The sequence below is a fragment of the Drosophila ficusphila genome, unplaced genomic scaffold, assembly GCF_018152265.1.
Source record: "Drosophila ficusphila isolate 14025-0441.05 unplaced genomic scaffold, ASM1815226v1 contig_791, whole genome shotgun sequence".
NCBI lineage: Eukaryota > Metazoa > Arthropoda > Insecta > Diptera > Drosophilidae > Drosophila > Drosophila ficusphila.
The window spans coordinates 15,778,447-15,798,053 of record NW_025064737.1 but is presented as its reverse complement, the minus strand read 5'-3'; the positions used below and the strand labels follow the sequence as shown (position 1 = coordinate 15,798,053).

General features: G+C 42.1%; 1 protein-coding gene across 5 annotated transcripts in view; it reads left to right on the top strand.

Annotated features, from left to right (window-relative positions):
* The window catches only part of LOC108092144 (Down syndrome cell adhesion molecule-like protein Dscam2), a 33,836-nt gene that overhangs the window by 11,683 nt on the left and 2,546 nt on the right, over positions 1 to 19,607 (top strand). For 3 of the 5 annotated variants that reach the window (XM_017191656.1, XM_017191655.2, XM_017191657.2), the window contains exons 5-30: positions 406 to 548; positions 2,201 to 2,362; positions 2,622 to 2,771; positions 3,236 to 3,356; positions 4,713 to 4,830; positions 5,253 to 5,476; positions 7,066 to 7,193; positions 7,296 to 7,396; positions 7,755 to 7,959; positions 10,102 to 10,455; positions 10,560 to 10,705; positions 11,161 to 11,296; positions 11,633 to 11,752; positions 12,160 to 12,312; positions 12,378 to 12,900; positions 13,172 to 13,382; positions 13,641 to 13,896; positions 13,985 to 14,128; positions 14,880 to 15,188; positions 15,278 to 15,433; positions 15,880 to 16,059; positions 16,300 to 16,674; positions 17,010 to 17,135; positions 17,784 to 18,099; positions 18,682 to 18,845; positions 19,218 to 19,466. In XM_017191656.1, the coding sequence (XP_017047145.1) occupies positions 406 to 548; positions 2,201 to 2,362; positions 2,622 to 2,771; positions 3,236 to 3,356; positions 4,713 to 4,830; positions 5,253 to 5,476; positions 7,066 to 7,193; positions 7,296 to 7,396; positions 7,755 to 7,959; positions 10,102 to 10,455; positions 10,560 to 10,705; positions 11,161 to 11,296; positions 11,633 to 11,752; positions 12,160 to 12,312; positions 12,378 to 12,900; positions 13,172 to 13,382; positions 13,641 to 13,896; positions 13,985 to 14,128; positions 14,880 to 15,188; positions 15,278 to 15,433; positions 15,880 to 16,059; positions 16,300 to 16,674; positions 17,010 to 17,135; positions 17,784 to 18,099; positions 18,682 to 18,845; positions 19,218 to 19,466 (5,270 nt within the window). The remainder of the gene's footprint in view (positions 1 to 405; positions 549 to 2,200; positions 2,363 to 2,621; positions 2,772 to 3,235; positions 3,357 to 4,712; positions 4,831 to 5,252; positions 5,477 to 7,065; positions 7,194 to 7,295; positions 7,397 to 7,754; positions 7,960 to 10,101; positions 10,456 to 10,559; positions 10,706 to 11,160; positions 11,297 to 11,632; positions 11,753 to 12,159; positions 12,313 to 12,377; positions 12,901 to 13,171; positions 13,383 to 13,640; positions 13,897 to 13,984; positions 14,129 to 14,879; positions 15,189 to 15,277; positions 15,434 to 15,879; positions 16,060 to 16,299; positions 16,675 to 17,009; positions 17,136 to 17,783; positions 18,100 to 18,681; positions 18,846 to 19,217; positions 19,467 to 19,607) is intronic. The other 2 variants (XM_017191659.2, XM_017191658.2) reach the window with 1 other exon arrangement.

The following is a 19,607-nucleotide window of genomic DNA, read 5'->3' as shown; positions in this document are numbered from 1 at the left end:
GAAAAGGCACAGAATCACACCAGAAAATTTTAGGGATTGTAAGTTTTAAGAATGCATTTTGATACTAAGTGGCTTTTCCACACAAAGCAATTGTAAGGCACACGAGCTTAGGCTGTTTCACATCATTTGAGATCAAGATGCATACACCCGGCATTAAGCTTATTGCATTTTTATGTAAATTCACACTTTGCGCCCCATGTACCTCGGTGCTATAAAAATACTCGCCAGCAAATGGCAGCCACTTTGCTGTCGCTTTTGTGGAGCAAATTTGTGTGCCACGTTCGCCATTCCCAAATGCAAATAAATAAATAAATATGTAGAAGAAAACCCGGTAAGAATGCGCCCACTAAAATATTGCATTTTGCTGCTGTTCGCCGGCGATGCCTTTGTACTTTGTACTTGCAGGAAAATATCAGGCAACGGCACCCTGCACTTTCCACCGTTTCTGGCGCAATATTATCGCACGGATGTACACGAGGCCACCTACAGATGTCGGGCGAGCAACGAGGCGGGCACCGTCCTGAGTCGCAACGTTCAGGTGCAGGCAGGTGAGTGTAATGCACTATAGTTTGGCTAAAGTATGGCTTATAGTACGGGCGATGCGCCAAAGTAGCTGGCCATCCGTTGGCGTGAAGTGCGGGATGTGCGCTTCCACCATTAGCATTACTCCCCAGAGTGAAGAGCTGCAACTTTTTACTTACAACAGAAAAAGAAGCCAAATAGGATTAAATAAAATACAACTTTTAATCTTTACTTTCTATTATACTTTTATTCGAACTTAAATGGGAAACCTTTGGTTACTTAAGTAAAGTTATTATTATTATTATTATTTCGTATGCTTTATTTCCTTAAAAATTGTACTTCATTAAAGCTACTGTTACAAATTTTTGTTTTTACATAGTTTTAGCATAAAGCTATGCTTTTCAACTGAAATATTTTTACATTTTTAATTTGTTTGTTATTTACAACAAAAAGTTATTATGTAGTTTAAAAAGCTATTAATTGTTTATTTCTATTTAACAATATTTAGTTCCAAAACAAACTGAATCATTATTTTCTGATTTTTTTTTATACATTTTTAAGCCTGACTTGTCTGGATAAAAGCCAAAATGGCATCGCCGCCGAAGCGAAAAGATAGTGGGCCGCATTATGTTGACAACATTTTGAAGCTGCTCACGTTCGGTGCGCTGGCATTCTTTACGATTCCGCTTGCTGGCAGCCCCTGGGATGTCACCTGCGAGATACTTTCCTCCACACTTCTATTCCGTTCCATGCAACATTAATATCCTGCGAGTCCCCTGCCAACTCTCGGGCAGTGATCGATGCGACAAACTTGGCCAGCTGCAACATTCTGGGGACTCTGAATTAACTTAATTATTTTATGTACTCGCTGTTTGCTGTGCCTCTTAACGCTTGACCTCGAAAACGGGGCACGTCGGTCGATTTGCACAGCCTGGCCTTAAGCAAACACAATCCCCCCGAATCCCCCATTCGCATTCTCCACCCGGAGAGGCGCCACGGGAAAAACCAACGTTGCATGATAGTCGCTTAAAATCTCATTCAATATTTACACTTTGCATTTTCCGTGTGTATCATCTGTGTCACTCCGTTTTCCGCTCGCCGCCGTCGCGCTTTTTCCTTCGAGTATTTTGGCTGCTCTTCAACTTCCGCTTTGCATGTAATTTCAAGCAATTTCATTCATTTAAACGGCAGCCATTCTGCATTGTGCCCCGTTTATTGGGCCCAGTTCCATCCAGTCTGCCAGCCGGCAAGGGATTGTGGATTGTGCCGCCCGAAAGCGTTTTATGCGCTCATCTGTATGCGCAGTTTGCGCCAACGAGCAGACAGCGGCGTTTGTTGACTTTTATTCCCACGTCCTGCACACACAGCAGAGGTCACAATCGTAGAAACAAAGGCTCCGATTTGGGATCAACAGCTCCATTATTCAGCTGTTAGTTGGTACTTTGTTTTTTCAGGTTTTTATTACCTTTACAAGTTTATAAAACAGTTCAGTACTTTCAAAATTATGATTTGAAAAAAGCCAGTCTATTGTCAATCTACTCTTTTCATTAAAATATTTTTAAGTTATATATTATCACAACCGCAATTGTAATCGTGGGGCAATGTTTCTCCGATTTTTGTTACTACTTCTGCAATCGTTTCGTTTCGATTCATTTTCTTTTCGCACTCGCCCTTTTAGTGGTGCGTCGTCAATTCCACGTTCACGTGGAAAACACTGAAGTCTATTTGGGAAATTCGGCGTTGATTAAGTGCGCCATACCGGAATATGTGCGTCCCTATGTGCGAGTGGCCAGTTGGCATCGCGGCGAGGAGATACTGCTGCCGGATCTGTCGGATGTCGGTGAGTGTTGCCACATTTTAACAGGCGGGGGAGTTTATCGGCAGCTGAAATTTATGTGCCCACGGTGCGTTTTTGCGTTGCTCTGTGGCAATGGACCTGCAGTTTTTTCAGTTGCGTTCAGGGAGTTTCAGCGGGGGCAACGGGGCGGATGACATTTATTGTCGAATGTTGCGTATACGCAGCGGGTGCCGGCGAATCGGTCTCTGATTTTTCCTTGCAATTGTCAGCCATGTGACCTGTGCTTATGATTCACCAACAGCGGGACGCTATGTGGTCCTGGCCGCCTCCGGGGATCTCTACGTGCGTTCCGTGCGCTCCGAGGACGGACTGATGAAGTTCAGCTGCCTAGTGACGAATACGCTGAACGGCGAGCGGCAGCGCAGCGATGCAGTAATGCTGCAGGTGAAAGGTAAAATCAATAAGCTTCTCTTAAAAACCCTTAAGTAGTATTATGATTTCAATTTTTTGACTGCTAAGAGAAAACTGATTTTACAATTTTGTAGAATTGTGAACATTACAAACCAAAAAAAAATAGCTCATTTATTCTTTGAAAATTTATTATTATCACTTTTGGTGATAATTTTTTTAACAGTTTATTGGCGGAGAAAAATATATAAATCAAATTACATAAACAAAAATGTATGATTTAGAAAAAGATTGATTTTAGAATGTTAAACAAAATGTTTAACTTGAATCAGATTTACTCATTCACCAAAGACAAACTCTATTTACCTCTTAAACCAATTAATTATCGAGAGCACACTCTGTTTTCTATTTCAACAAAATTTGTGAGTTAGTTAGTTAAGAGAAAAAAATTGTGAAGCTACATTTAGTAATGACTTACCACAATTGAATACTGTATATTTTACACAGAACTGAGCAAGAATCTGGCTCCTCGCACCACCCAAAAACCAGTGATGGAGATTCACGTGGAGCGAGGCAACGATGTTCATCTGCCGTGCAACATCCAGGGCAATCCATTCCCCATATTTACGTGAGTTAACCGAGTTCCGGGCCGAAAGGCCTGCCTCTTGCTTTTGTGGAACGGAGGTATCTGTAGCTAAGTATCTACGCAGCTGGCAATAAAATAACATCACGAGGTTCCGGGTTGGAGATTATAGACAGCCCTTAAGTGCATTTGAATGTTTGCCTGGGGATGCTGGCTTTATTGCATATTAGGGACTGCTGTTTTAGTGCTAATTAGGTGACTTTACGGACGCACCGAGGCCATCTGCTAATAGCCAAAAAAAAAACAAACTAATAAAGGCACAGACTGGAAAGCCAATCCACGCATACACACACGATACTCAATGGCTTTCGAGTAACTTAATCATCTTGTTTACCCACTCAGTAAGGATCGACTTACAGAAGCCAACACTTTGCCGGCCAAACAATAAAAAGCAATTTCGGTAAAAGAAAGTTTGGCCAATAACACATATCAAGTAACCCCTGACTCGAGCTCTTCGCAGATAATTAGCAAAATAAAGCAGTAAGCGGAGTCTCTATGGGGTAGCATAATTTAACAGTCCGTTTCACTTAGCAGGGCTTATTAAAATTTCATGCAGTTCTAAACAGTTGAAGAGCCCCTCACGAATATATACTAAGTATTCGTGTGTTTGTGGAGGACACATTCGCGACAAGGACGCAGACGGCTGGAAAACAAAAACACAGCGCAAACATGCAAAGAGGAAAGTTCTCGGTGGGGAAACATAAACGCTGAGCCAGACGAGAAAAGTGGCTCAAATATTTCACTTGGGGAGGGAATTTCCCCACTGATTGCTATAAACGCCGGAGCTGTGTGATAATTTTGTTTTCAGCATAAGTTCAAGCGTGGCTGGAATAACAAAGTAAGTTTCTTGGTTTTATTGATTTCGGAAGGGATTCTGTAACTGATTTTGTTTGCCGAAGAGCAAGCCAAATTTCTAATCAACATCTAGTTTGTGCCCAAGTGTTTGCCAAGTAAGACTATCTAAGGCAGGTCAGCTTTTATTAGAAGTAATCAGATATTTATTACCTTATGCTCTTTGATTTTTAAATGACATTCATAATGTAAATAATTTATCAATAATATAAGAATTCCTTTTCTAAACATCCGACATCTTTAAAAATACCTCAATAAATTCGTAAATGCCTGAGGAAAGTAATAATTTAGTGCTGAAAACAAAATTTTGTGATTCCGAACAAACAAAATTAATTTTATTGATTTTAGTTTGCCAGCATGTGATACAGATACTGTTTGCAGTTGCCTTCCGGCGAGCAGAAAACCTAAATTTAAATCAATGAAGAGTTTGTGCCTTTAACACAAGGCTTTGCCATCAGACTTTACATATATATGCTCTTTGATTTATAGCTGGTATCGCGTTTCCGACTCGGCAGCCCTCTATCCAATACCCTCGTCACAAAGAGTGATACTTTCGCGCACACTGCTGCTCATCAAAAATGCTGACGAACGCGATGCGGGCAAGTGGGTAAGTAACCGTCAAACTGCCAACCGCTGGCAATCCATATATCTGCAGTATATACATTGCTGTGGAGAACTGATTGCAGTCGAACTTTTGTTTGAAAAAAAGTTTGGAAAAAATTAAATTTTCTGTAGCTGGTATGCCTAAACAACTTTAAAATAGGATAAAATAAAACTATCCAATCGTTTTAGCTGCAAAAAGTCCATTGTAGTTACTGTTGTGTTCATTCCACAAGTAAATTTAAAATAATAACAAACCTTGTTAAGCTCTTAATTCCTTTTCTTGTACAATTGCTGGCCATGTTACCAAAGTATCACAGTATTATGTAGAGGTTCGACTGTATAAGCCTTCTCGTTAGAGGATTTTTCTAAAAAAGAAAAAAAAAAAACACTGGCAACTGTCTCTAAATGCCCGCACTCTCGTTGCAGATTTGCCAGGCCTCGAATCAGTTTGGGGAACAGCGCATTGAGATCCGACTCAGTGTCAATTCGTATGTGTCCGTGCATATATTGCCGCAAGTTCAAATTGTCAATTCGGGCGGAACGGCAAATTTCAATTGTACGACAACGGGTTCAGCGATCGATGCCATCGACTGGATGCACAACGGCAAACCGCTGCAGGCGAATAATGCACTCACCACCGGCAGGGATAAGTAAGTATCGCCGGGTAGCCCCAAAAATATATATATATCTCTGGTTTTTGCGAGACGAGAAAAAACGTGGAGTGGAAACTCCCCTCCCGTTGGGGATTGTGTGAAATAGGAACAACAGGCAGATAGACAGACAGACAGAAAGACAGACAGTCAGAAAGACAGACAGGCATGCAACATTGCATTGCCGATTTCGATTTTTATCAGTTTCGCCAGTTGCGAAAAGCCTTCCGACCGCACCGAAAATATGAAAAAAATGGTAAGCAAACAAGAGCGGGGAAAAATCCATAGATTACACTCCGCTGTTGTTAGGGCATTTCGGCTGGCGAAAATGTTTTATTGTTACTGTTATTATTATTACTATTGATGAACGTGGCTGGCAACGGGCGGGGATTTTCGTATTTTTATTGTACCCCCCGAATAGCCGGCATTCAGATTTCAGTTCAGTTCAGTTGATTGTTTAAAAGCTTTGCCCTGTTTGGTCAGAAAACCGAAACCGAGAAAAAAATGAAATGGGTATAAGGTCAGAGCTCAAAAGACTTTGATTGCTGCCACTGATAATGCAGCTGCAAAAATATTTGAATGCAATTTGTTACCGATTGGTTTTGCAATTAGTTTATAGCATACCTTGCAGCTGCCGGGGCAAAAGTTAAGGTAGATATTATTATTTTTAATTAAGCATACCGCCCACTGGCTCCGACCGCCTAATATATGCAAGTCCAGGACTCACATTGCTTACCTAGGCCTCCGGGAAATCCTTTGCTTTGTGCATATTTTCGCCCCAATGGCCTGGACACATCTTGATAATTTAATGCAAATTACATGAAATCAGCATAATACGTTGGACGAGGCCAAAGCCAAAGCAAAACCGAAGGCAAACTAAATTCACACGCAAAATTTGTACAGCAGCAGCTGGCAAACAATCCGGCCTGCAAAAACAAACATCGCATGCTCTCAACGCACGAATGTATATATATATATTCGTATATATGTCTGTGTGTACCTATAGCTCTATCTACATATGTAAATATATGTGTTCGGCCAGCTGTTGGCCAAGGAAAATCGCCCAAAGGATAAGAATGCGAAATGCGAATGGGTAATGGGGGACCGAGCGAATCAGCATTACAAATCAAGCAGAAATTTTTATGCTTATGCTAATAAAATAAATAACAAATTTCGCCTGAACGAGCCAAAGGCTACGACCAACTCTAAGGCTCACAAAAATCCTTGGCACTCGAAAAAAAATATATTTGAAAAGTTTGGGATTAAGATATATCACATTGTGGGGGACATAAATAACTTTAGCATTAGATTACTTTGAAAACAAATTTGGTTGGCTTAATAATAATTTTCTAGGATGGGGAATTCTTTTTTAAACTTAAAAAAATATTGAAAGCTAGATTTTCTTTTTGCTCAGTGCACACATGTGCCTGTTTTGGGGTGAGTTTATGGCAAATTGCGGTCCCGCTTTCCGTTTTGTGCAACGTTGTCAGTTTTCAGCAGTTAAAGTTCACTTGCCAAGCTCGGCATTTTTAACACTTTTTCTGTTTGCCTTCCATAACCCCGGCGTTAACCCTTGTTGTCCTTGGCAGCATACGGTTCCTGTCGAAGAGCTCGCTGCTGGTGGAAAATGTCGGACGACGGGACCGCGGCGTCTATCAGTGTCTCGTGGAAAATCAACGCGCCAGTGCCCAGGCGATGGCTGAGTTGAAGTTGGGCGGTGAGTTGACATCCCCATCGACGTCGTTGCATAGTTTATGAGCAAGAGTTTTGGCATTTATCAACGGCCCGGTTGCCGCCCCTTTTTCTCGTTATTTCGCAGACACCGTGCCGGAATTGATTTACACCTTCATCGAACAGAACGTGCGTCCCGGGCCATTAATATCGCTTAAGTGCTCCGCCAGCGGCTCGCCGCCACCACAAGTGAGTAAAACCCACTCGCAAATGCTTTATTGGCCTAATTATGGAATATAATATGGCACAAACAAGCACTGAACAAAATTTTGTTGCTTATACAATTCAAACAATTTCATATACTGATTTTTAAATAATTATAAAACATTTTTATAATCTTTGGTTTACATTTGAAATTAGTATTAAATTAAAAAAAAAATTTTTTTATTCTTTTAATGTATTTAGGGTATTTTATAATTTTTTTGGCAAGTGAACTTGTACCAAATACACATACTGAGACCCTGATTAAGCCCTGAAATTATTGCCTACTGCTAGGAGGCAACTTTTGGTGCTATTGTTGATTTCTGTGGTGACCATCTCTTTGCAGTTCGCCTGGCTGCTGGACTCGCAGCCCATCATGGACGTATCGCTGCATCATCGGTTTGCGATAGGGCAATTTGTCGATATGTCTGGCGATGTGATAAGCCATTTAAATATCTCGCACGTGCGACCCGACGACGGGGGTCTCTACAAGTGCGTGGCGAGCAACTCGATGGGCAGCGTTTTGCACTCGGCCAGGTTGAATGTTTACGGTAAGTTGATAAATTGGCTCGCAAAATCAATTACCCACACTCTCGGTCGCCTTAATTGTGTCCCACAAATGGGTTTCTGCGTCCGTTTTTGTTATCGCACCGCCGAAAGCCGGCTTTTGTGTGCAGGCCAAACAATGCAAATCACAAAAGACGCTGACTCTGTGGGCCGCGAATCTCGATACCAAAGAAGCTACAAAATCGGCAATCGAAACGGCAGCTGATTGGAAATAATGCCAAGGCAACGAAACAAAAACATCGCTGCGAAAGGAGTGCAGGATATGGGGAAAATAACTCCGCTATTCAGTGGAAAAATGCTTGGCTGCGCGTCAAAGAAAATCTCTGGAGGCAACGACATCGGCAAAAGCAACAAGAAATCCGATGACGATGTTGCTTTCATACCAATCATGCCAGGCGATATGTAGTCCATAGCAACACTGAAGAAAATATGTTTTTTTATTGGTACTTATACTTTTGTTGAACCAAAAATAATCCTTGATTATAAGAAAGCAATTAGAAGATATAATTTTAGACGTAAGTCTGATTAGGGAACTTAACGATTTTTAATAGAAGTTTATATTTAGGAAATGGTTTCAATATAGTAAAGTGAAGAGCACTGTCTTAAATCTGAATTAAAAATTGTAGAGCTGATTTAGAGTTGCTTTGTTATTTTTATCCGAATCCCAATAGCTACAAATTTGTGTATATTTTTCTCTGTGAATTCGAAGACGTTGCTAACAAGTTTACGCGCGTGAATTGCCTGAGTATCTGGCACGATAATCACTGTCACATCGGTGTACAAACTGTGCAAATATAAAAACGTCAGCCAGGAAGAGGGTCCTCCGCATTTCGTCCTTCGTCTGAGAGATCCTCTTGACTGCTGAGCTTTTGAGTATTGTAAGCAGTTCCGAAAGCGTAATCTTAATGTGTTAATAACGCATAAGCGAATGGATGTGTGACAGATATAAATCATACGCCCTGTATGCCCAATGATTGATGATGCAGCAAAAGCAGCTTGAGTCCTCAGTGCGTATACTTGATATTCGAGTGGGCGTGCGTATTGATGATAAATGATGATGTTTTGAATGCTGCCCTGCAGCCAGGAGATTTGAGCAGAATCAAATTGAAAATCAAATTAGGTGGGGCCAGCCGTTAAAGGTGAATCCGGAAAATGCGAGATTGAGTGAATGGAGCCAACGAAGCGAATGGAGTGAATATCCAATTTTAGTCTAGTGCGGCGGTCATTCAATGGTCCTTTTGGCGCTGGCGGTTTCCCCTAGCCTTATAAGCGATTTTTGCCAGGATAATAATGACTAAATAATTTCGATTATGAACAGCTTTAGCCACAAGCCAATACCCCTCAATGCCACGCCCACTGCTCACAGCACCCAACTCTCACACATACACACAGACAAACACACACATATGCGATGGCCTATTGAAGACTGATGAAGCCGCAGGCTTCGGTTCGCCTGTTTAATTATGGATATTGCAATTTATGCAATGCATTCACCCATGCAACGAGTTGCATTAGCAGCACTAAAAATGCACACGCACACACACACAAGCAGTCTTGCAACCACAACTGCACTCTATGCATTAACGTCGCATGTGTGCCAAACGAATATAATTGGAATTATTCAGCATTCGTACCGTATTCCCGCCTAATTGCATTTTGTAACTAATTTAATAAATTTCACAATGCCCCTAAATAAGCAGAAACACTCGCAAATGTTTGCGTAATTTTATAGTGGACTCTAAAAGCGTTGCGATTTCCTTAATAATCAAATGAGGTGACTGACACATTTGAGATAAACAAATCTATTTTATTAGCAAGTAAATTAAGAGAATTTTAGCTTGATATGAAAAACATATTGATGAACGTATTATAAAGCTTAAATGCCGATAAAACTCGTTATGGCTGACCAATTATTTCGCAATTTGACGAGTACCATTCAAACCACAATTATTTTATGCAATCAAATTTGTATTACACATAATTATTGTTTCTTGAAACATAAAAAATACAAATAATCAATTAACTAGTTGGAGAAGCAGTTTAAGGCTTTAAAATCCGATATGTATACTAAAACATGTTAATTGATTAAATATTTAATCCTTTTTTTTGTATGTATTTCGTTGCAGGACCTCCTTATGTGAGAGCCATTGGACCGATTAAAGCCGTCGCCGGCGAGGATATAATTGTGCACTGTCCCTTTGCCGGTTATCCCGTCGAGCAAATTAGATGGGAGAAGGCGCACCAGGAATTGACTACGAGTAAGACAAATTGCAGGGAGGAAGTCCCAAGTCCTGAGGGTCTAACACATTATTGTCCAATCGGAAAAGCAGGCAACCACTACGAGTTGGCTTCGGTGGCCGACGGAGGGCAGTTGGTCATCAAGAACGTGGAGCCGGGTCGGGATCAGGGGATATACACGTGCATCGTGAGGAGTCGAGCGGGAGAGGAGGCTCGCAGGGACATGCAGTTGAATGTGAACAGTAAGTAGAAGGGACTGTCGGCTCCTTGGCTTTGTCTCCTTTATTTTGCCCCTTTGTGAGCGACATTAACGTCTGGCCGCCCCGCCGGCTAATCGCTCATCAAGGTCCGCCCGTCATCGAGCCCTTCAAGTTCCCCAAGAATCTCCAGGAGGGCGGTCGGGCCCAAATCACCTGTGCAGTGTCCTCCGGCGACATGCCCATCTACTTCAGCTGGAAGAAGGACGACAGCTCCATCCCGAGCAGTTTGCAGGTAGGACGGCCGTCACTCCAGAGTGCAACGAAAAGTAAAAAGTTTGCTGTATCCTTTTAAGTTTGCCATTCTGGCTGCATACTTCTTTTGCCAAACTATTGTTTCTTTTATTTGTTGGGCAAAAAAGTTTTTTTTTGGAATTCCAGTGAGCTAAAGATTAATGTATTAGATTTAAATTGAAGGAATTTTTAGCTGCTCACTGTAGTTTCGATTATCTGTAGCTCTTGAAATAAATTTAAAAATGTTTATATACAGGTTATTATCTAAATTAGTTTTTTTTTACTTAAACAAATTATTTTGCAATCGTTTATTCGTTACTTAAAATATTTTTCAGAAGTTATAAGATTTAGCTATTACCTTTTTTTTTTAAATTTTGTTTTAAGCTAGTAACGGGTAGCAAACAGTCGAGCAACTAAGTAATGCCAGACTTACTTGTGTTTCTTTCAATTTACAAGATTACCGAGAAGAAGGAGGAGTTCTACTCGCTGCTGGTCTTCAAGGATATCAGTGCGAGGCACAGTGGCAAGTACACCTGCTTCGCCAGCAACGCTGCTGCCAAGGTGAACTACACGGCAGAGCTGCAGGTGCGAGGTGAGTGGGCGGGGGAGTAAAGGGGGGTTCAGGATTCAGGATCCAGGACTCGGGACCCGGGATTCAGGAATTCGGATGGAAAAGAATGCGATGCGATAGGATTGGATGCCTGGGTGTGTGTGTCTATTGAAGCGACACGCTGCTGTTTCAAAATAAATCACACAGGATTTGTGCGCCGTTGGCTGCCAAGTTTGCCCTTTTTTTCGGGGCTGGGATACAAAACAAAGATACACATGCACACGGGTCGAGAGTTGTTAATTTTGTTGCCGTTTTTCGTTATTCTTCCTTTCCATTCCGTTCGTTACGCATTCGCCCGGTGGCCCGGTCACGTTTCAGTGGCGCCTCGCTGGAGCTACGAGCCCATGGACACGGCCATTATGCTGGGCAACACAATATCGATAAATTGCGAGGCGGAAGGATATCCGATTCCAGCTATTACCTGGTTCAAAGGGCAGGGTAAGTTTGCCAATCGGAATCCCAGCTGCTCTGGGATTTTGCTGCACAGTTCATTAAAGTACGAATGGGTTGGAGGAAGTGAATGGGAATCCTCTATTCACCGCCTTTTTGGGCTTATCAATTAGATATTTAATACCTTCAAATACACAGCAAATATTGTACAAATAAAGTCACAAAATATTTCATTTTGTAATTGATAAAATGGTTCGTTGATGCATGCCAAATGTGTATTCCAGTTTTTTACTTTTTAAAGAAAAAACTGTAGGACTTTTCAAATACTTCCAATCACTCGTACTACATATTTCATGAATTGTTAATTATAGTTTTTAATTTTTTACCTTGATAATACAGCTTAAAAAACGCACACATTTTAACCTGCTTGTTGAAATTGTTTACCTTTTTTACAGGCAAAGGTTTAAAGGACTTTAAGCCCCTGAGTATGCGTAATCACTCGCTGCTATTGAATCTGGCAACGGATAATGATGAGGGCTATTATATGTGTCAGGCAACCAACGAAATCGGAGCGGGTCTCAAAAAGACGATTCGCATCAATGTCAATGGTAATGGGAGATTAACAATTTGAACGGAAAAAGGCAAGGCATAATTGATATATCTGTCCAATTAGAACCCGCACGATTTGAGCAGTCCGCCCGGAACATCAGCTCCCGCCGTAATGATCCCGTGACCTTGGACTGTCATGCCAAGGGCGATGAACCCATAACAATTGGTTGGACCCACAACAACGGACGCATCGATCTGAACAACTTCCGGTTCAGCATTGCTGAGATGAAAACTGAGAAGGGCGTGGATTCACAGCTTACTATTGGTCACTCGGATCGCCATGATTCCGGGGTTTATCGGTGTATAGCTGAGAATCCCTATGGACGAGCGGAGCAGATTATATTCCTGGCGGTTCAGGAGCGACCGGATACTCCTTCGCATCTGGAGGTCTTCGAGGTCGGTTCGCGTACAGTGAAGCTCAGCTGGCGGCGACCCTTCGACGGCAATTCCCCGGTGCTCAGTTATCTGGTTCAGTATCAGTCCCTGAAGTACCTCCAATCCCATGCCACCTCGGGTGCCGCTGGAGGGGATTGGAGCAGCCAGAACGTCATCAATGTCAGCCTGCCGTCGACGAGCATTAGTCGCGTGTAAGTGTTTATGGTTATGGTTGTAATGAGTTGGGGTGCACAACACAGCAAAAAGTATCAGATTTTTATTTTACTATTGTTTTAAAAAAGAATATTTAAATATGATTATAAAACTTTTGAGCTCTTAAGCACTGACTTACAAAAAATGAAATGAGTTAATTTTATTGTGTTTGGTGCTGAAATGAGTGTGAAATATTATGACATTTATATCGACTTTTATATGGTCTTTTACATCGACATTTTGTTGTACTTTGTTGGCCCTTTGGGACAGCTATGACAGCGACCTGCGGGAGAGCGCCATTGTGGCTGGATTGACCCCGGCCACCACCTTCCTGATTCGCATGCAGGCCATCAACGAGATCGAGCGGAGCGCTTACACCGAGGCCATTGTGCTCAAGACCCAGGAGGAGGCCCCCACCGAGGCCCCCTCGAATGTTCAGGTGCAAACTGGAGGCGAGAGCGAGCTGATTGTCACCTGGCAGGTGAGTGTCGTTCCAATTAATACTTATACTTGGGGAATATTCATGGTTACAGAGAAGAAGTTCTTTTGCCAAAAGAGGGTGGTAAAATCCCACTGTGTCCCAACTTAAATATAATATTTAATTGGTAAAATTATCATTTAAATGGTATACAAATGACATTAAGATTTGTGATACATTTATTTACTTAAAATCAAACTGCACCACTATTTTAGATTTTTTTTTATGCATTTTTTCTCTGTGCACTCCTTTTAATTGCAGATACCACCGCGGGAGTCCTGGAACGGGGAACTCATCGGCTACACGGTGAACTGCAGCGAGGAGAAGCAGAACATCAACTTCATCAGCGTGGTGAACAGCTCGCTGAAGTCAACGATTGCCAGCGGATGGGCGACCACGAAGGCGACTTTGAGGGGTCTGCGGAAGTACACCCGCTATGCGGTCACCATCCGGGCAATGAACAGCTTCGGTTCCGGTCCGTGGAGTGCGGCCATCTTCGGGACGACGGCCGAGGGAGGTGGGTTGAGTGGCTAATGAGCCCGATTCCGAGGCAGTATAGCAAATATATCCCGCAATATGCGATGTGTATCTCAATATTTTCGCAGTTCCCGAGGCAGCGCCGCAGAATGTCAACTGCACTGCACTGTCGTCGCAGAGTTTGAAAATTTCCTGGCTGGAGCCACCGCTCCAGTTCCACGGCGGCATCATACAGGGCTATAAAATTTTATATCGCCCGATTGTGCACCAAAGTGAGTATATGCTCCTTGTACAGATGGGGGTAAAAATACAGCTTTTTAGTTCAAAAAGTCTTAAAAACTTCAAAATAAAACATTTTATTACGATTGAAAGTTTATAGAAAATAAAAAAACTATACAAATACAAATACACTTTAAAATAACAAAACTTTTTTTCTGAATTCCGAGTGCTAATATCTTAACCAGCATAGTATTCCCCCACTTACTCCAGCTGCGTCAGTTTGCAGTTGGCACTTTATGACGCTGATTTTGTTGATATTGCCAGAGCCTGAGAACGCTGTGCAAACAGCTATAGATATGATATGATATCCAGGCTGCAGGATATGGTATGTCAGGATGAAGTGTTCGGGCAAAGGGGTTGAGTGTTGCTCGACTTTATTGGTTTTGGCGTAGGGTTCAATGGATTGCCGCTGTGGCCCATTGATGAGTCTGCAAGTTGTTGATTTTGGCACTGATTTCTCAAATCTCATCAAATCAATAACGCCAACTGACTCTGCATCGCAGCGGTGGTGTTCGTTAAAATTAAGAAAGTTGCGAAGATATTTCTATATTTGGTTTTGTGAGTTTTGGTTTGGAAGTTGGTTATGAATACCTGAGGTTTTAAATATAATGAACAGAGGGACTTAGTTCTGTTCTTGCAAACCAAATTTCCTTGCTGGTTTTTAGTCCCACAAAATAGTAAGAAACCTTTCTAGTGGTGCGTTCTAATATGATTTTTCGCCTTGAACTGTTTACCTTTTTGCAGTTGACTTCCCTGCCAAGCTGGAGATCAAACGCACCTCGAACCTGGAGACGTACCTGCACACGCTGCACAAGGCCAGCAACTACTCGATCCGGGTGTTGGCCTACACGGCCACTGGCGATGGCCTGGCCAGCCATCCGCTCTTCTGCCAGACGGATGACGACGTGCCCGATGCACCGGCATCCATTAAGGCGGCGGCCCTGACGGCAGATTCGATTTTGATTTCCTGGCTAACGCCGAAAAATCGCAATGGGATCATTTCGCACTACACGGTTTATGCGAGGGAGGCGGGTCGCAAAGGCCAGGCCAAGAGTAAGTACCAAAAGAAATGGCGCCCAGTGGAGGGTTTCGAAATGTATATGGCCATTTCATTTTTCTTTTTCTGTTTTTTACCGCTCCAGCTCACATGGTGCGTGTCGACGAGAATGGCTATCCGGTGATATTCGAGGCACGCAGCCTGGCCGAGAATCAAATGTACGAGTTCTGGGTGTCGGCCTCCACTTCTGTGGGCGAAGGTGAGCCCACATCTGTGATCGCCCAGGCCACCAATACCCGAGGTAAGGCAGCAGCCAGATAAATACATACAATGTACACAAAAGAATTTGCACGCGTGCACTTGAAAAAATTTACGATACAATATGTACGAAAAAATCAATAAAACCTTTCAAGAAAACAAAGCAGTAATAGGTCTTGGATAAAAACTCGATTAAACACATTTATTTAATCAACGTAAACTCAATAGGTTCATTGCTAAATTAAAGGTTTATTTTTTAAGTTTCATGTGAAAAAAGTGAAAAGTCAAAAGTCAACGAAACATTTTTTCAATGTGCATGTATACAAATAAGCCGGTAAATTGTCGCTTTAATTAAAAATTGACATTTATTCGGTGTGCTGGGGAAAAAGCCGCACAAGCCGCAACATTTTAATTTCGCTCACCTAACTAAATGTCCAGCCTTTCAGTTGTTCACTCTGTTTGTTTTCCTCCCAATTGTTCCTGTTTCAGCTCCCGCCCGAATCGCATCCTTTGGTCAGGTGGTGCGGAAGGCAGTGGGCACTAGTTTGCTGCTGGAGTGCTTGGCTGTGGGGAACCCCACTCCCCGCGCCCGCTGGCTCACCCGCGATCGTCCGGTTACCTTCAGTCCCTTTTACGAGGTCACCAACGAGGGTAACCTGAAGATTCACCGTAAGTTGGGCTCTATATTTGGATTTGACAGCATAACATTTACAATTTATTTTCCATTTGATGAGTTTATTTGAGAATTACTTAATATGAACGTAGTTACAAGATACAACAAAGACTAAAAATAATTCAATATTGGTTTTTTGTTATGAAGTCATTGGGTTTGGTTTTATTTTAGCCCCTTTTTTTTGTACATAAGCATTTGGGAATGATTTTTCCATTTCCTCATCTCCCTTTTTTCAGGAGTCGAAGGCAGTCTGTCCGGAAATTATACGTGCACGGCGAACAATCTGTTCGGCAATGACGAGATCCAGTACCAGGTGATTGCGATGAAGCCACCGGCTGCACCGCAAATCATCGTGCAGTACGCTTCCGCCGACAGCATACGCGTAAGTTGGGATGCCCCCGATGACGGGGGAGCTCCGCTGCAGGGATACACCATATCCTACCATACGGCCGGCGAGAGCTGGTCCATCACCGAGCTGCTGCCGGAGAACAACGCCTATACGATCTCGCAACTGAAGTGCGGAAATCAGTACATTATAAAAATGTCCGCGCACAATATGGTCGGCTCTGGGGTGGCCAGTGAGGAAATTAACGTCTGGACCAAGGGCAAAGGTAAGTCGGAACTGGATGCTGGGTTGCAATCCCCAGCAGACCTGGCCTGAATTCAAATTTTGTAAGTTGACCACAAATGGCACTTGGTGATGAGGGATGCTGAAGGCTACAGTTGCGGTCAAAACTTTGTTACTGATATATTTTTAATGCTCAGACCTTTCTTGTAAGGGAAAATAATTCCGTTTTTACTAACATTTATTAAGTAAGTGAGTTCTTTACCTTATACCTTACATATTAACAGAACAATGCGTATACTTTGTGCTATAATTTTGACTGCGATTGTACCTCTTTCCCGGAACACCCCCCTTCATTTCGTAAACATTTTCGATTTCCAGCCTCTCAGGCGCCGAACGGCAACGAACTAATTGCCACAAATGCGACGTGCGTGAATTTGAAGCTGTCATCGTGGCAGAATGGCGGCTGCAGCATTCATCATTTCTCCATTGAGCACCGACCGCTGGGTGAGTGCAAATTAGCCATGAATGCATGGATGGGTATTTCGGTTTTGCTCTGGGTTTTCACTGACACCCATATCGATGAGGTGGCCCTAGTTCCTTGTTAAAGTGCACCAAAAGCCGATTAAACTATATTGTTGATGATACTTCTGGGCACAGAAGATTATTTATTTCGTTGCTATTATTATCCACACTAGATCTTTACCATCTTCAAATTAAGTTTTGAGTTTTTCTTAGACCATTGTCTCAAATCAGATTAAAGTATAAATTGTGTTTTGCATTATTTATACGCACATTCGAGGTCATAAAATATTCTTTAAAAGTATACATTTGCTAAGAGCTTTTAATTAAAATTTGTAATTGCTTAATTAAGAGTATTTATGAATCATCTTTCCCGACACGTGTCGCCCAGTTGCCGTCGCTTAATTTGTTTTAAATTAAATACAGTTAATATAATTATTTTTGTTTTCAATTTACTGACCAATCTACAGCCATTTGTATTTATAAATATTTATCAAATTTATTCCGTAGTCGGTAGTCCGGGCCGCGTTCAACGTGGCGTATGATGTATAATTTCCTTTCTCCCCTCTTTCCTTTTTCCGGAATATGCTTGTGTGCACTTTGCGTGTGTTTTCCATCGGCCATTGCCCCTAGGCGACATACGGTGGACAGTTGTCACATCGGATATTTCGAATGCGGAGGAAAACCGTGAAAATTTAATTTTCTGCGACTTTCTGCCGGCCAAGTGGTATCAGCTGCGAATCTCTGCCACCAACGATGCGGGAAAAACGACGGAGCATTATCATTTCAGCACGACGAACATCGATGGCATCACCATACCGCCGCCATCGGTTTTCCCCTCGGAAAACGATTTGATGAACAATCTGATAAACGCAACAAATCCGACCAGCGGTGATTGGTTCGCGACGCTAATTGTCGTCGTCATCATCACCGTTTCCATCATAACGATGTAAGTGCGTCCTGGCTTTATGCCAATCGCTGAGTGGGTGGCCTGCTCCCTGGGTTTTCACTGGGTTTTCCCCCTGAAAGGGGAATTGAATTGGGAATTGAGGGCCGTACCGGACGAAGTCGTTTGCAGTAATGGCTTGCGAATGTTAATTAAGGATTTATTAAGTCTCTTGCTGGCGAACGGAAAAGTAACAAACGGGATGTCTGCAGACAAGGCTCACCGATACCCCTTAATCCCGCCTGGATTAAATCAATTATTTTTACAAAAAAATATATTAAAGGAATTTCTTTTGACTTTTATTGGATCAATTACTACCAATGTATTGGCCCACCTTTTCATTGAAAGTTGCACTTGCACAAAAGAGTTCTTATTGGAAGGATAGTTTATAGTATCAATTAAATAAACTTTAAATGATTTTAATTCTCGCAGATATCAAGTCAAAAACTTTGTGATTCTTATATAGTTTTGCAAGTTACCTCCCCTGCCATTTCTTAGACATTAACAGCAGATCCTTCAGGGAAAACTTACTCCCATCTTTCAATTAGTGAGATATTAGAGCTTAATCTTTTACTTGCTCCTCAGTGCCCTCACCATTAAGCACCGACGCACCTTGTGCGGACCCATCGCCGAGGGCTACGAGTCGCGCACTTTGCCCGGGGAATACAAGGAGGACCACGAAAATAGGCGCAATCAGCAGGTGTACAGCGCCTCACCTGTTAAGACAGTGGACAAGGGGAACGAGTCCGGTGAGTCGATTGAGTCTATAAACATGTGCGAGCGAAACGTGCTTCTCCTTAAAAGTGGTAATTGAACCACTTGATGCACTGGAATCTTTACCAAGATTTCCTAAGGATGTTGTTTAGGATAGAAGAAATAAGAAAAAAGTAATAGAATGCCAAAATATTTAATACCATCATCAATGGAAATGTTCTTTCAGTTCTCAAATTTTAATATATTTTTTTAAATTAACAAACAAAACAAAAAAATGGCACTTAATGAGAGCGAATATTTCAAACTAAATGGATTAGAATAACTCTATTTTTTAAAAAACAAATTATAAGTTCTTTTGTCTAAGTGCACTCTTTTTTTTGTTTCTTTCTCTTGCGTGTCTCAACTAGAAATGTACGAGATTTCGCCGTATGCCACGTTCAGCGTAAATGGAGGACGGACTGGAGCCCCGGCCAAAACGCCCACTCGTGCTGTGGCGGCTCAAACGCCCCTCGATTACACAATGCAGTTCAAGACCTTTGGGCATCCGGAGGGCGAGAACTTGAACGCCACGGCCTATCCCCTGCTGCCTAGTTCAGGATTCGGTCACGTGAAAAGCAAGTCTAGCTGGCACAAGCAGCGGTATTATAATACAGAGGGTGAGTAGTAAAACGTTTATTATAAAACAATTTAAAATAGTTTTGTAAATGCGAGTATCAGTAAAAAACAAGAAAAGAAGCTAGCTTCAGCTTGCCGAATATACTATATATACCCTTGAAGTCATCAAAATAAAAATCCTC